This window comes from Carassius auratus, chromosome 1 (genome assembly GCF_003368295.1).
Source record: "Carassius auratus strain Wakin chromosome 1, ASM336829v1, whole genome shotgun sequence".
NCBI lineage: Eukaryota > Metazoa > Chordata > Actinopteri > Cypriniformes > Cyprinidae > Carassius > Carassius auratus.
The window spans coordinates 2,410,059-2,424,390 of NC_039243.1; the positions used below are offsets into that span (position 1 = coordinate 2,410,059).

The following is a 14,332-nucleotide window of genomic DNA, read 5'->3' on the forward strand; positions in this document are numbered from 1 at the left end:
CAACTATAGCCTTGTCGGCCTTTGGCCTCCCCAGTTTCTCGCTAACGGTAACAATTGATAAATTAAACTTTTACCAAAACCAGTCGGGAGTAGGGCCACAACATCACCTCCATTTAAAATGTTTATCAAACACTCTTCTTGAAAAGAGTTGAATGTTCTCCATGACAGAGCGAATTGCATCCCGTGTCTCGTTTCCCATTTCCGCGGTCGTTTCGGTTTTCGATTTCTCTAACCTACAATGTAAAACTCGGCGCTTAGCATCTACGTCACGGCTCTCAGCCCACCCTCTGTTCGTTGATTGGCCCGGCTGTTTCCAGACCGGTGGCAAACAGAAAGCTCTGACGCTGTATCAGACTGAGTACAGAAGCGAAATGAAATTGAGCGGAAGTAGGAAGTCTGACGTAGTCAGGCTAGGGCTTTGATTATGATAACCCATAAATCACTGCTGCTCCATGCTGCAGAATAGCCACCACTGGTGCCATTTTTTGCATGCAATTTTGCAGTCAATTTTGCTTGTGTGCTGTTGAATTGTGTCCATGAATCTCTCAGCTGCGGCAGTTATGATTGGTTAGAGTCACAGTAAACTTCCTGCCCTGTGACATATGTGGGAATGGATGTTCTCTTGGACTGTGCAAATAGAAATTGCTTTGCACATTCATCCAGTAAAACTGTTACCACTCTGAGTTAGGTAATGGACTGACTGCATTCTAATTCATCATTTTCATGTGTTTTACATAAACCTTGCTGTTTATAACCCTCAATGAATAATGTATTTACAGTGCTTCTACAGTAAATAAATATACAATAAATATACATTGTTATATGTTGTTGTAACACTTTACAATATGGTTCATTAGTTAACATTAGTTAGCAACTTTAGTTTACATTCCCTTGATTCTACTTGATTTGAATTTCTCTAGCACCTATATTTAACAACATCATCGGCATATATTGGTAGCAAAGCAGAGCTATTGGTTGTTATACACACTTGCTCGTGAAGAAGTTATGGACTGACTCTTACTCTTGTTCCCAGGGGGCTCTGAATGCTGCCTCAAATGCCTGAGTGGGATTCCCTACGCCTCTCTGATTGCCACCATCCTGCTGTATGCCGGGGTGGCGCTCTTCTGTGGCTGTGGTCATGAGGCTCTCTCTGGAACCGTCACCATTCTGCAGACCTATTTTGATGTTGTCCGGTCACCTGCTGATGCCCTGGATGTCTTTACCATGTGAGTGTCACAATACTAAAATCATAATAAAAAAAAGAACATGAAGTCAGGCTTTGCGGTCTGTTGAGCATCATTTATATGATGTTTTAGTAGCACCCTACTTCCAATGTACATGTATATAATTCAGTTTATGTCACCAGTACTTAACAATGTAGTGCTGAAAGCAATTTATTGATCATTTGTGGTTTATATTTACCATTAAGCAAGATGCAGACTTATTGCATAAACTATTTAGCCCTCACGCTGTGGTCCAGTCATGTGATATATCTAGAATGAGTAATGAAATGCACTTTATAATTATTATAATGAATTAAATTGAACTCTTTGATCCTTGTGTTTCCATCATTCATCCTTATAGGAAGTGGAGATTGAGGAGAGTGTTATGTAGGGTAACACTTAAGAAAAAGGTTCCATTAGTTAATCTTAGTTAACTACTTTCGTTAACATGAACTAAGCAAGAACAATCCTTCTACAGCATTTATAAGTCTTAGTTCATGTTAATTTCAACATTTACTAATGCATTTTTTTAATCAAAATTTGTGCTTGTTAACATTAGTTAATGCACTGTGAATTACCATGAACTAACAATGAATAACTGTATTTTCATTAACTAACATTAACGAAGATGAATAAATACAGTAATAAATGTACTATTCATTGTTTGTTAATGTTAATTAATACATTAACTAACATTAACTAATGGAACCTTATTCTAAAGTGTTACCTTATGTAGAAATATATTTTCCACACACACACACATTTCTAAAGAACAGTAACACAGTTTTTTTTTTTTTTGATCTACCATGTAAGGCATCAGTCCCACTCAAAGAATTAAGTGTTCTGAAATCACACCAGATCAGCCAAGCACACCTGCTCCCCAGAACCCCACTGGTGGGAAGAAGAGCAGGATTGACAGAGAGAACAAGAGAAAGGAGTGAGTGGAGAAATAAATAGTTGCAGTGTGTGGAGCAGCATTTTTTAGCCCTTTTACCTTCACAAAATACTTTGCCTCCAATATGCTCTCTATTGTCTTATTGAATTGCCATTGTGTGCAAGATTTGCACAGACACTCTTCATAAGGAAATTACTAATTATTTATTGTTTTGCTTCCTCAGGATTGACATTTTTAAGTATGTGATCTATGGAGTGGCAGCAGCCTTCTTCGTTTATGGTATTCTGCTGATGGTGGAGGGATTCTTCACCACTGGGGCAATTCGGGACCTCTATGGGGACTTTAAGATCACCACCTGTGGACGCTGTGTCAGTGCTTGGGTAAGATCAACCCCCCATCTAAAAGAACTAATGCATAGGCAGGAGATCATGCATACCATACATCCCAAAATGTATGAGTTACTTAGGTTATGGAAATTATATAGGTGTCTTTACACAGCCAATAAAAGACTGCTCTGTGCCAGTTATGAATTCAGTGTGAAGACAAAATGCAGCATTAAAGCAAGACAAAATTATGCCTGTCCTGACCAACCTTAGATGCTAGTATCACACCATACATTTGTAATTGTTGTGAATGCATTTATGCCACCTCTGAGCAGCTTTTAACAATCTGTGTAAAAGACACTTCCGTGCCACATTTGAAGTTTAAACTTCAAATAATATATCTAAATAAATAAATATCTCTTTCTTTTTCCTTCAGTTCATCATGCTTACTTATATCTTCATGTTGGCTTGGCTGGGAGTTACAGCATTCTCCTCCCTGCCAGTCTTCATGTATTTCAGCATCTGGAACACCTGTCAGAACACCACACTGTTGGAAAGTTCCAACGTTTGCTTCGACCTGCGTCAGTATGGTGCGTAGCTCATTTAAACAACATCTAAAACCTTTTCAGTCATTTCTCATGTCCCGTGCATTCTGGTGTAAACCAAATACTTAGCCCTGCAAAATAAAATATGGATCTATGGATGGGAGCGTTGCCTAGGACTGCTATTTTCTAGTCACATTCAAGTGGATCTGGATTACTAAATAAGTATTACTGAATGCCAAGTCTAGCTGGGATTTTTTAAAACAACTTAGAAGTTGTTTTGTATTGCAGTTTATTGCATGTTTTAGTGCGGAAATTACTGAATCTGACAGACTTCATGCATTAAACATCCAAGGGCAGAGGATATTGAAAAATAACACATTTATTTTTGCAACAGCTAAATGACAGAACGCATATATAAAGACTATAAAGACATCATTAAACACTCTTGTTACATATTACAGAACATCATGGTGTATCATCACTGCTGGAAGCACCATTATAACATTTAAATATAACTAGATAGTAAAGTTTGTTTTCAAACTTTAAGTTGGCTTGAAAAAGCCTGGCCAGAAAGTTAGAAAAATGTAGAAAGTTTGAAAAGCTTAAAAAGTTTTAAAAATGTAAAAGTTTGAAAAGTTAAGAAGTTTAAAAAAGAAAGTGATTAACATATTACTAGCATTATAAGCAAGTGACTACCATGTCGTTAGCATGATTAGCAAAGTTGTTAACATGTTTCTAGCATGTTGAGAGCATGATTTTAGCATGATTAGCATTTTGCTAGCATGTTTCTAGCATGTGACTAGCATGTTTCCAGCATGATTAGCATGTTGCTAGCATGTCGCTAACATTTTGCTAGCATGATTAGCATGTTGCTAGCATGTTTGTAGCATGATTAGCATGTTGCTAACATGTTTCTAGCATGATTAGCATGTGGCTAGCATGTTGTTAGCATGTTTCGAGCATGATTAGCATGTTGCTAGTATGTCGCTAACATTTTGCTAGCATGATTAGCATGTTGCTAGCATGTTTGTAGCATGATTAGCATGTTGTTAACATTTTAGTAGCATGATTAGCATGTGGCTAGCATGTCTCTAGCATGATTTTCATGTTGCTAGCATTTTATTAACATGATTAGCAAGTGACTAGCATGTCGTTAGCATGTTTGTAGCATGATTAGCATTTTGCTAGCATTTTGCTAGCATGATTAGCATGTTGCTAGCATTCCACTAGCATGTTTGTAGAATGATTAGCATGTTGTTAACATTTCGCTAGCATTTTGTTAGCATGATTAGCATGTTGCTAATATGTTTGTAGCATGATTAGCATGTTGCTAGCATGTCGCTAGCATGTTTGTAGCATTATTAGCATATTGCTAACATGTTTCTAGTATGATTAGCATGTTGCTAGCATGTTGCTAGCATTTTTGTAGCATGATTAGCATGTTGTTAGCATGTAACTAACATTTTGCTAGCATGATTAGCATGTTGCTAGCATGTTTCTAGCATGATTAGCATGTTGCTAGCATTTTTCTAGCATGATTAGCATGTGGCTAGCATGTTGTTAGCATGTTTCTAGCATGATTAGCATGTTGCTAGCATGTCGCTAACATTTTGCTAGCATGATTAGCATGTTGCTAGCATGTTTGTAGCATGATTAGCATGTTGCTAACATGTTTCTAGCATGATTAGCATGTGGCTAGCATGTCTCTAGCATGTTGTTAGCATGTTTCTAGCATGATTAGCATGTTGCTAGCATGTCGCTAACATTTTGCTAGCATGATTAGCATGTTGCTAGCATGTTTGTAGCATGATTAGCATGTTGTTAACATTTTAGTAGCATGATTAGCATGTGGCTAGCATGTCTCTAGCATGTTGTTAGCATGTTTCTAGCATGATTAGCATGTTGCTAGCATGTCGTTAACATTTTGCTAGCATGATTAGCATGTTGCTAGCATGTTTGTAGCATGATTAGCATGTTGCTAACATGTTTCTAGCATGATTAGCATGTGGCTAGCATGTCTCTAGCATGTTGTTAGCATGTTTCTAGCATGATTAGCATGTTGCTAGCATGTCGCTAACATTTTGCTAGCATGATTAGCATGTTGCTAGCATGTTTGTAGCATGATTAGCATGTTGTTAACATTTTAGTAGCATGATTAGCATGTGGCTAGCATGTCTCTAGCATGATTTTCATGTTGCTAGCATTTTATTAACATGATTAGCAAGTGACTAGCATGTCGTTAGCATGTTTGTAGCATGATTAGCATGTTGCTAGTATGTCTCTAGCATGTTTTTAGAATGATTAGTATACAACTAGCATGTTGCTAGCATGATTAAAATGTGACTAGCATGTGGCTAGCATGGCTAGCAAGTGACTAACATGTTTCTATGATAATCGAGCTAAAACCAGTTGATTCAGTTAGAAACCAGCTAAGACCAGCTTGACAGTGGCCAAAACCACTTTAAACCATGTTAGAAGTATGTTTCTAGTCTGATTAGCAAGTTACTAACATGTTGTTAACATGTTTCTATGATAATCTAGCTAAAACCAGTTGATTCAGTAAAGAAAACCACCTAAAACCAGCTAAGACCAGCTAAAGCCAGCTTGACAGTGGCCAAAACCACTTTAAACCATGTTAGAAGTATGTTTCTAGTCTGATTATCAAGTTACTAACATGTTGTTAACATGTTTCTATGATAATCTAGCTAAAACCAGTTGATTCAGTAAAGAAAACCACCTAAAACCAGCTAAGACCAGCTAAAGCCAGCTTGACAGTGGCCAAAACCACTTTAAACCATGTTAGAAGTATGTTTCTAGACTGATTAGCAAATTACTAACATGTTGTTAATATGTTTTTATGATAATCTAGCTAAAACCAGTTGATTCATTAAAGAAAACCACCTTAAACCAGCTAAGACCAGCTAAAGCCAGCTTGACAGTGGCCAAAACCACTTTAAACCATGTTAGAAGTATGTTTCTAGACTGATTAGCAAATTACTAACATGTTGTTAATATGTTTTTATGATAATCTAGCTAAAACCAGTTGATTCATTAAAGAAAACCACCTTAAACCAGCTAAGACCAGCTAAAGCCAGCTTGACAGTGGCCAAAACCACTTTAAACCATGTTAGAAGTATGTTTCTAGTCTGATTAGCAAGTTACTAACATGGTATTAACATGTTTCTATGATAATCTAGCTAAAACCAGTTGATTCAGTAAAGAAAACCACCTAAAACCAGCTAAGACCAGCTAAGGCCAGCGTGACAGTGGCCAAAACCACTTTAAAACTTGTTAGAAGTATGTTTCTAGTCTGATTAGTGAGTAACTAGCATGTTGTTAGCATGTTTCTATGCGAATCTGGCAAAAACCAGCTAAAAACAGTGGATTCAGTAAAAACCAGCTAAAACCCAGCTAAGACCAGCGTGAGAGTGGTCAAAACCACTTAAAAACCAGTTTGGGAGACTAGCCAAAACAACTGATCAGCTTAGGCTGGTTTTAGCTGTATTCTCAGTAGAGAGTTTTTAAGGTTTGCCCTGGTAGTAGACAGCTTAAATATATTATAAGCCTTATTTTTCAAAAGTTTGTACCCCCGTAATGAAAGTCTATGGGATTTAAGGTGGTTTTGGTAGTCTGGTTTACGAAAACCATAAGCCGAATCAGTTAGAAAAGATATAGCAACCCGAGTCAGACCAGTCTGAAGGTCTGACCCGAGTTTGGTGGTTCTAGCTTGAAAGCTCTAGGAGGAGATAGTGTTTAAAATTTGGCTCAGAAGAATAATAATAATAATAATAATAATAATAAGATTAAATAGTAGATCAGTAAGTTGGCTTTTTCAAGCCAACTTAATAAGGCAATTTTAAAACAGTATTGCAACTTCATCTGATTGATTTTTGAAGGCAACATAGATGTCTCCTTTGCTGTCTTTGATATCCCACAATCCTGTGTGTTCCATTCTGTGATGGTTGAGATATAAAAAAAATAAATAAAAAAATAAAGGTGGTGTCTGAAAGTTGCATTTGGTGGTCAGTTTGCATATAAATGTGCACTTTTTGCAGTGAGAAACTTCTATCAATAATTAAATTTGCTTAGTTATCACCAAAGTTAGCTTTACTTTGTTGTAAATCATTAAACCATTATGCTGCCTTGGAAACCTGTCTGAAATTAGTTTTGTGAGGTGACTTAATGCACAAACGCTGCCTACAAAGTCATTGCCTGATAAGGTGGCGAGGCAGCAAGTCAGCAGCCTAAACATTCGGACACAGCCCATGACTTCTACATGTTAGCAAAACTTAACACTAAATGCCAGCTTTGACATACCTAATTTTCATTTATGCATGTACTATCTTTGCATTATCATCGTCATCATCTCACTTTCTTTAAATTGCAGGAATTGTGTCCATCAGTGAGGAGAAAAAACTGTGCACTGCTTCTGAGAACTTCATCAAAATGTGTGAATCTAATGAGGTCAGTTGCCAGTTCAGAAGATGGGCTTATTTTATCTTTTAGCCTTCATCTAAATTCAGTGTGCCATTACAGTCAGTGACCTATAGCATAAAAGAACGGTGGAAGTGAGAGAGAGAATATGAATAAATTGTGAACATTTCCATGCTTTTATGACTCTAGTCATACAGTGCAGTGGGGGTTTCCATCATATAAATATGTAATAGTTAAAATGTAATATTTATTTGCAAGATCTTGCAGCTCCTTGTAAGGACAGTACCACAAGTCATATGCAATATTATTATTATTATAAATATGTCACTACAGCCTGGAGTTTAGCATTTTAAATTGTTTTGGGAATCTAGTGCCAAATTTACAGCTTGCACCATTGCAAACACTTACTGTCAGAATTTACTAGGCGTGCATTTTTTATTTAGTTATTTTTTTCAACTGACCTTATTGCATATGCATTTGTAGGAGTTTTCCATTACAGAAAAAAAAAAAATAATAATATGGAGTGCATATAAATGAATCATGCAACATGATTTACTAAGGTTTGTGGTAGTCAGTTTACCGGTAGTTAATTTGTTTAGTAAATCTGGCTCTTAGGTATATCTTTACTTCTTGATGATTCGTCGGTGAAAATCCATCCACGTTTTCTCCTCTTCAAAATCTTTTTTTGTCTTTTCTCCAGCTGGATCTGACATTCCACTTGTTTGTCTGTGCACTTGCGGGGGCTGGAGCAGCCGTTATCGCCATGGTGAGCATTTCCACTGCTGTCTCTTTCTGCCTTTCTTTCTTGATTGCTCAGCTTCTACACGGCACAAGTTTTCCCTAAATCTATATTTAGGGCAATACAACGAAGTTTAGATTGTTTTTTTTTAGTTTCATTAATCATGTGATTCCAGAGACACCTTCAAGTAATAAGAAATCTAAGCACAACAAGTGTGTAATTACAGTGAATCACAGAATTACAGTGTATCAGGAAAGAATGTGAAATGCAATATACATCCAAGGCCTCATAGTGAATGAGCGAAGAGAGAAGACAACATAGAGAGAGGGAAAGGAATGCTCATCACTGTAGATCGCAGGAGGTGTTGTTGCCATGGAAACAGAAGAGGAGAGGGAAGGAAGGAGAGAAGCTTGTTTGGAACGGCGATAAGTGATTGTGAGACACCATTTTCTATAAGGCAGCTTTTCTAGCCTTTGGTTTGAACCTTGGAAAGCTGTTTTTTTTTTCATTGGTTAATATACAAGCTTATGTAGAGGGTAAATAATATAGAATTAAATTCATTTGATTTGGTCAATACACTAAGTATTTTTGCACTGCATTGTGCTTTTGTTTTCGGCTTGCAATGTGTGTGAAAAGCACAATTTGTAGGTTTTCTGCAGAGGCAACAGTCTGGCATGATTTATGTGAGTTAACTGCATTCCACACTGGTTTTGAAATGAGAAAACAGCCTGGACATTAAATACTTAGAAAAAAAAAAAACCTCCACATAATTTGTGCTCTTTGGATTATATAATTACATCATACCTTTCAGAGAATACTGCTGCATGCTTGCAGTTTGCTGGTTTGTGCAGCAATAATGCCACCCATTGGTTTTCAGAGGAACTTCAGAAAAAAGTAACTAGTGTGGCATTGCAATGGAACGCAGGAGCCAGGAAATGCATATAATTATAGCACAATTTTCTGAACCTTTCAAAATTTTAAGGGATAGCTATTCCAAAAATGAACATGAATTATTTAATCTGTCGCTCTAAACAATCACAAACGGAGATGTTTTGCAGCTCTTTTCCATACAATGAAAGTAAGTGGTGACCAAAGGCTCCTAAAACGCATACCAAAAGGCATCATAAATATTTCCCTCATTTGTATGATTAAACAATGCACATGAATATGGAGCAATATGGAAGAAATGTGGCACATTACAGATGGTTATGAGACACACAGGAACCAACGGCCCTTTATTGTGGCTTTATTGTGGTGCACATATTCAAATAAACAAATATTGTGAATAACATTTAAGTGCTTTAAGGACAAGATTATCTGTAAATAAAAAGGTATGATATGGTTTCAGAAGACTTGGAGTTGTATGCTTTTTGGAGCTTGACAGCTCTTGTGCCCTTGTTCACCATTCACTTTCAGTGTAAGTAAAACCTCTCATAATCTTTTCTACAGAAGAAAGAATATCATACAGGTTTGGAACGATATGACGGTTAACAGGAGTTAGGAATAGGGTTGTTAGGAGGCAGCATGTAACCTTCTTGCTTTCTCTTTTTCAATGACTTGGCTACTGTGATAGGTGGTGGCCGTGTCTATCCTCATCCATAACCACGTTATTCTGACGTCAAAGAGCACGGGGAGGTACTGCACGCGTTTCTGAAGCCAGCTCCCGCTCGGGGTGTCCCTCCCCACCTCCCGACAAACTGCTCTCTTTCCACCAAGGGCCCCACCACCATCACCCACGACAGCGACTTTCATAATGACATCCCTTAATTGGCTTGATTAAAATGACACCCAGGCTCTTCCATTTTGCAGTATCGTTTCAGTCCCTTTCCTTCAACAGTCTCCCCAAGTTAACCCACCAGATACAAGCGATAACAAGTGTAATTGAACAACCTAACCCGGCTTATATTCAGCTTGATCTGGTCGCCACATCGTCTGACAAGTGAAACAACTGATCTGCTTGATCTCCAGTCTAAATGCCTCAGTCTCCAAAGTAATCCTTCTGACCTCTTTGTGGGTACAGATGGGTCATCAGCACTAACACTAACCCTCCCCTCTAACCACTGTGTTGCTGTAGGTGCACTACCTGATGGTGCTGTCGGCTAACTGGGCTTACGTGAAGGACGCCTGCCGGATGCAGAAATACGAGGATATCAAGTCCAAGGAGGAGCAAGAACTTCATGATATCCACTCTACTCGCTCTAAAGAGCGTCTGAACGCATACACATAAAGCACGCGCTCATGCACACACATATAAATATGTATACATGCACACAGACACACATAAGCATGCCCTTCCCCTCCTTGAAGTTACACATCTAAACTAAACTTAACTATATTTAATTTCCATGGTTTCCAGGGGTAAGGGATTGGATGGGATGGGGTGGTAAATAACTGTACCACTTGGTATGTACGGGTTTGACCCAGAATGTTGGTCTAGGTGCTTATCGTCTAAATGGCAACATCTTTGACTACCCAGGATTTCGATTTTTTTTTTCTTTGTCCTTGTTTCTTTGTCCATTTCTCCTCTACCTCCCTTTTCTGTTGAGAGAGCACACTAAGTTGAGTGACTCCTCTTTTGTATCACATACTTTTAGGTCTCAATGGGTCTTGTTAGGGGGTTTGGGTTTAGCGAAAGGGATCAAAGAACACTTTTCACATTTTTGTATTACACACTGATGATTTGCGCTCTTCAAGCTCACCCTATAAATGGCTAGTCATGATTTAGATCTTCTTTAGACTTTTTAAAAACCAAAATGTGACCAAACTTGTAACGTATGATTTACAGGTTAATTGCTCAAGCTGCCACACTTACAGCAGCAACAGCACAAACAATGTACAGATTCTTTTAACGATTAATTCAGTTTTGGAGTGCCAGGGATTTCAAAAAGTACCTTAAAGTGACTTTTACTGCTATACTGTAGCTTGGCCTAAATGTATATTCTAGCAGCGCGCAGTATTAGTGGAAGATGTAACACTGGTGCTCAGTAACGTTTGTTAAGTTTTGACAGAGATGGCTGCTGATTGGGAAAGATGGACCGAAATCAGCTACAGCGCTCTTTTCAAGTAGGATTTGCCTTGGGATATTTGTTTTCTCTCATCCATTGCAAGCCATACTCTCACATGCAAATAATATTTTCTGGTGTTTTATTGCTTAGTTTTAGCTTTAACCTTTTAAATGCAAGTACTCAAACAAAAACAAATTTTTTCATCATTCATCTGGACTGTATATACCTCTTTAAATGTTTACACATTTCATGTCCGTTCATCTCGGCAGTCAGTGTTAGTTGATATTCTTGAGATTGTCGTTCATATCAGAGAAGTATAATCTAAGTGGAAAAGTTGATTGCATTGGATCTGCCAAACACTGTGGAGGGTTAAATAGACAAGGTATTTACGTAAAAATCGAACACGTTCCGAATAAATACAAGAAAGATATGGATGTACCAGCATGTGTTACTCAAAACTCAGTGTTTTGGTTCGGTCTTGCCAACTTCAGTTGCCCTACTTTTGCAGTAAAGTACTTTTGTCAGTGTCTCAAAAAACTAAAATAATAAAAAAAAAAAAAAAAAAAAAACTAGTTTTTGTGCACTTATGGACCATTGTGAGTTTTTTTTTTTTTTTTTTTTGGTGTAAGTGCATTTGGAATCAGCTCTGAAACCCTGTACTCTTATTAGTCTTGCAGCTTTTTTAAAACCACAAAAGAAATCTGTATTAGGTGAAAAACATTGATATAGTTGTTATTTGTGGCATGGTTATGCATCCAATGGTAATAGTTTTAACCAACTCAAAAACAAAAAACAAACACAAAAAAAAAATCCTTTATTTAGATTTTTACACTTAAGACTGTCTTGCTGGGGTTGATTATATATATTTTTTTCTAAATGTGCAGTATTACAGTTGCTAAGCTAACAATATTAAGCTAAATATCTTATTAGGTTTTAGTGTTTGCGTTTTGTCCTTTCTAGTTTGTGATGATTTTTCCAAACCATGTCTTAAACCTATTCTTGTTATGATGTTGCGTATCCAGTATTACCCTGATGTTGCTTTCAGATTTATCCACATACTGTACTAGTTTTTTGTACTTTCACTGAGAATGCTTTGTAGCAGGCAGTGAAATTAACTGGTTTTGTACATAAATGTGCCAACAGCTTGACAGTGGCTTTTTTCTTTTCGAACTGTAGAAACAAAGTTGCTTGCGTAAATAAAAACACTTGTGTACTTGTTAATTTGTTTTGTTTAAATCGTTCTCGTTTGTTATGAATTTGGAATGTACTTTATTTTGAGGTCATGTAAATGACCTTTTATAAAGCCTGTTATTCTTGCATGTACTGTATAGTTTAAAACAACTCATAGTTAAAAATGCATTGATATTTACAGCACAAGGAAATGCTGACCATAGCATGGTTGAATTTTTAACCTGACTTTAATCAAAATTGTTAGTCTTTCCATTAATCTATAAATCATTCAAGACAATCTTCTTATCTAAAGTAATTTGTCAAATATTAACTGTTTTTATGTAATCATTAATTTAACAACATATTTATAAATTAACATTTATTAACTATTATTATAAATATTAACGCAAGGATAGTCATTGCATGTAAAGGAGGGACTGAAAGTTCTATGTTCTGTGCTAACCAGATCTATATCTGTGAACATGAAAGCAGAATTAAAAAAGTCTATATACAGATTTTAATGCAAACTTAATATCTAACATCTATTTACTCATTCACAGGCCATCCAAAATGTGGATGGGTTTGTTTCATCATTCATCATCATTCATCATTAGTTCCTCACTAATGGATACTCGGTGAATGTGTGCCATCAGATTGAGAGCCCAAAGAGCTGATAAAAACATTACAATAATTAAAAAGAACACACACAACTCCAGCCCATCAATAAATGTCTTGTGAACTGTGGAAATCCACTGATGGTCAAGTGATGTAATGCTAAATTTCCTCAAATCTGTTCTGAATAAAAAAAACTCTTCATGATGAGTACGCCTGGTGGTGAGTACAATTTCAACTAATTTTAATTTCTGGGTGAACTATTCCTTCAACATATGTTTTCCAGCTGCGCTATACTGAACAACAATGAATGGTTGTCCATGTCTCAATGTAATGTCTCTAAGAGCCTGCAATTTAATCGTTTACCTGTAGGTGGCAGTGACGTTCTAAAAATCTTTTTTTTTGTTTTTTTTTTTTTGGCCTAACATTTTATTTCACTGTTGATGACTGACACAAGATATGGGTTACCAGATGTCTAAAAAAAGAAACATTTTAAATGTTTATTTACCTTTACAAAACACTGAACATTTTGCATTCTGTCAGTGACATCTGCTCACAATTTGTACTGTACCTGGCCATACAGCACACCGGCCAAAAAACACAAACTGAATGACTCCAGACTCCTTAGTGCCCAGTTTAACAGGTGTGAAAAAGTCTAAGAAAGAAAAATGTATAAGACACAGCCTACTTAAACAGATTCATAAATGTGCTCTCACTCACTCTATTACGCTTGGACACATCGCAGATTCATTGGCACATACAAACATGCATTGCTATGAGACTACTGAGCCCACCGAGCAATATAATAAATGACATAATAATATGTTAACCATAACAAATGTCTTGTGCAACTAAAGAGGCTCATAAATAATATGCATCACTTTCTTTATCAAGTGGTTTCACAGTTGTTGTGGGTCATATTGACATGGTTTAACAGATTTATCCAGAGTTGAACTTCTAACCCAAAATATCTGGGTTCGAGTCTTGAAAAAAAAAAAAAAAAATGCAGTTAAATGCAGAACACAAATTCAGAGTAAATTGTGACTCTTGAACTGTGGTTTGTTATTTCAGGTCAATTTGACCCATTAACAGCTATGCAGGATTATTAATAGCAGCATTAGAACATTCAAGGAGTCAACAATGTGCATTTGCTTGTCCTTTGCTATACGGATACTAAAAGCAATGGTTCTCAAACAGAAGCCACAAATGTTCTTTAGTGACATTTACCTTGAATACAGAGTGCAATATTTGAAATGGAAAAAAAACAACACCAGATTCGTGTTGCATCATCTTGTTGCATGAGTGAACATGTCATGAAATGCCTTGGGTGCATTCTGTCAGAATAGCCCTCTCTTCTATAGCCATAAATTAACAACAATAGCAAGA

The 14,332-nt window shown here is 36.8% G+C and overlaps 1 protein-coding gene across 3 annotated transcripts in view; it reads left to right on the plus strand.

Moving 5' to 3' along the window:
* Window positions 1-12,385, plus strand: part of LOC113113322 (neuronal membrane glycoprotein M6-a) — a 65,026-nt gene extending 52,641 nt beyond the window's left edge. For 2 of the 3 annotated variants that reach the window (XM_026279473.1, XM_026279633.1), the window contains exons 2-7: window positions 1,034-1,226; window positions 2,342-2,498; window positions 2,878-3,031; window positions 7,374-7,450; window positions 8,121-8,186; window positions 10,234-12,385. In XM_026279473.1, the coding sequence (XP_026135258.1) occupies window positions 1,034-1,226; window positions 2,342-2,498; window positions 2,878-3,031; window positions 7,374-7,450; window positions 8,121-8,186; window positions 10,234-10,386 (800 nt within the window). In that variant the 3' untranslated portion in view covers window positions 10,387-12,385. The other variant, XM_026279557.1, reaches the window with a different exon arrangement.
* Window positions 12,386-14,332: the final 1,947 nt, after the last annotated feature.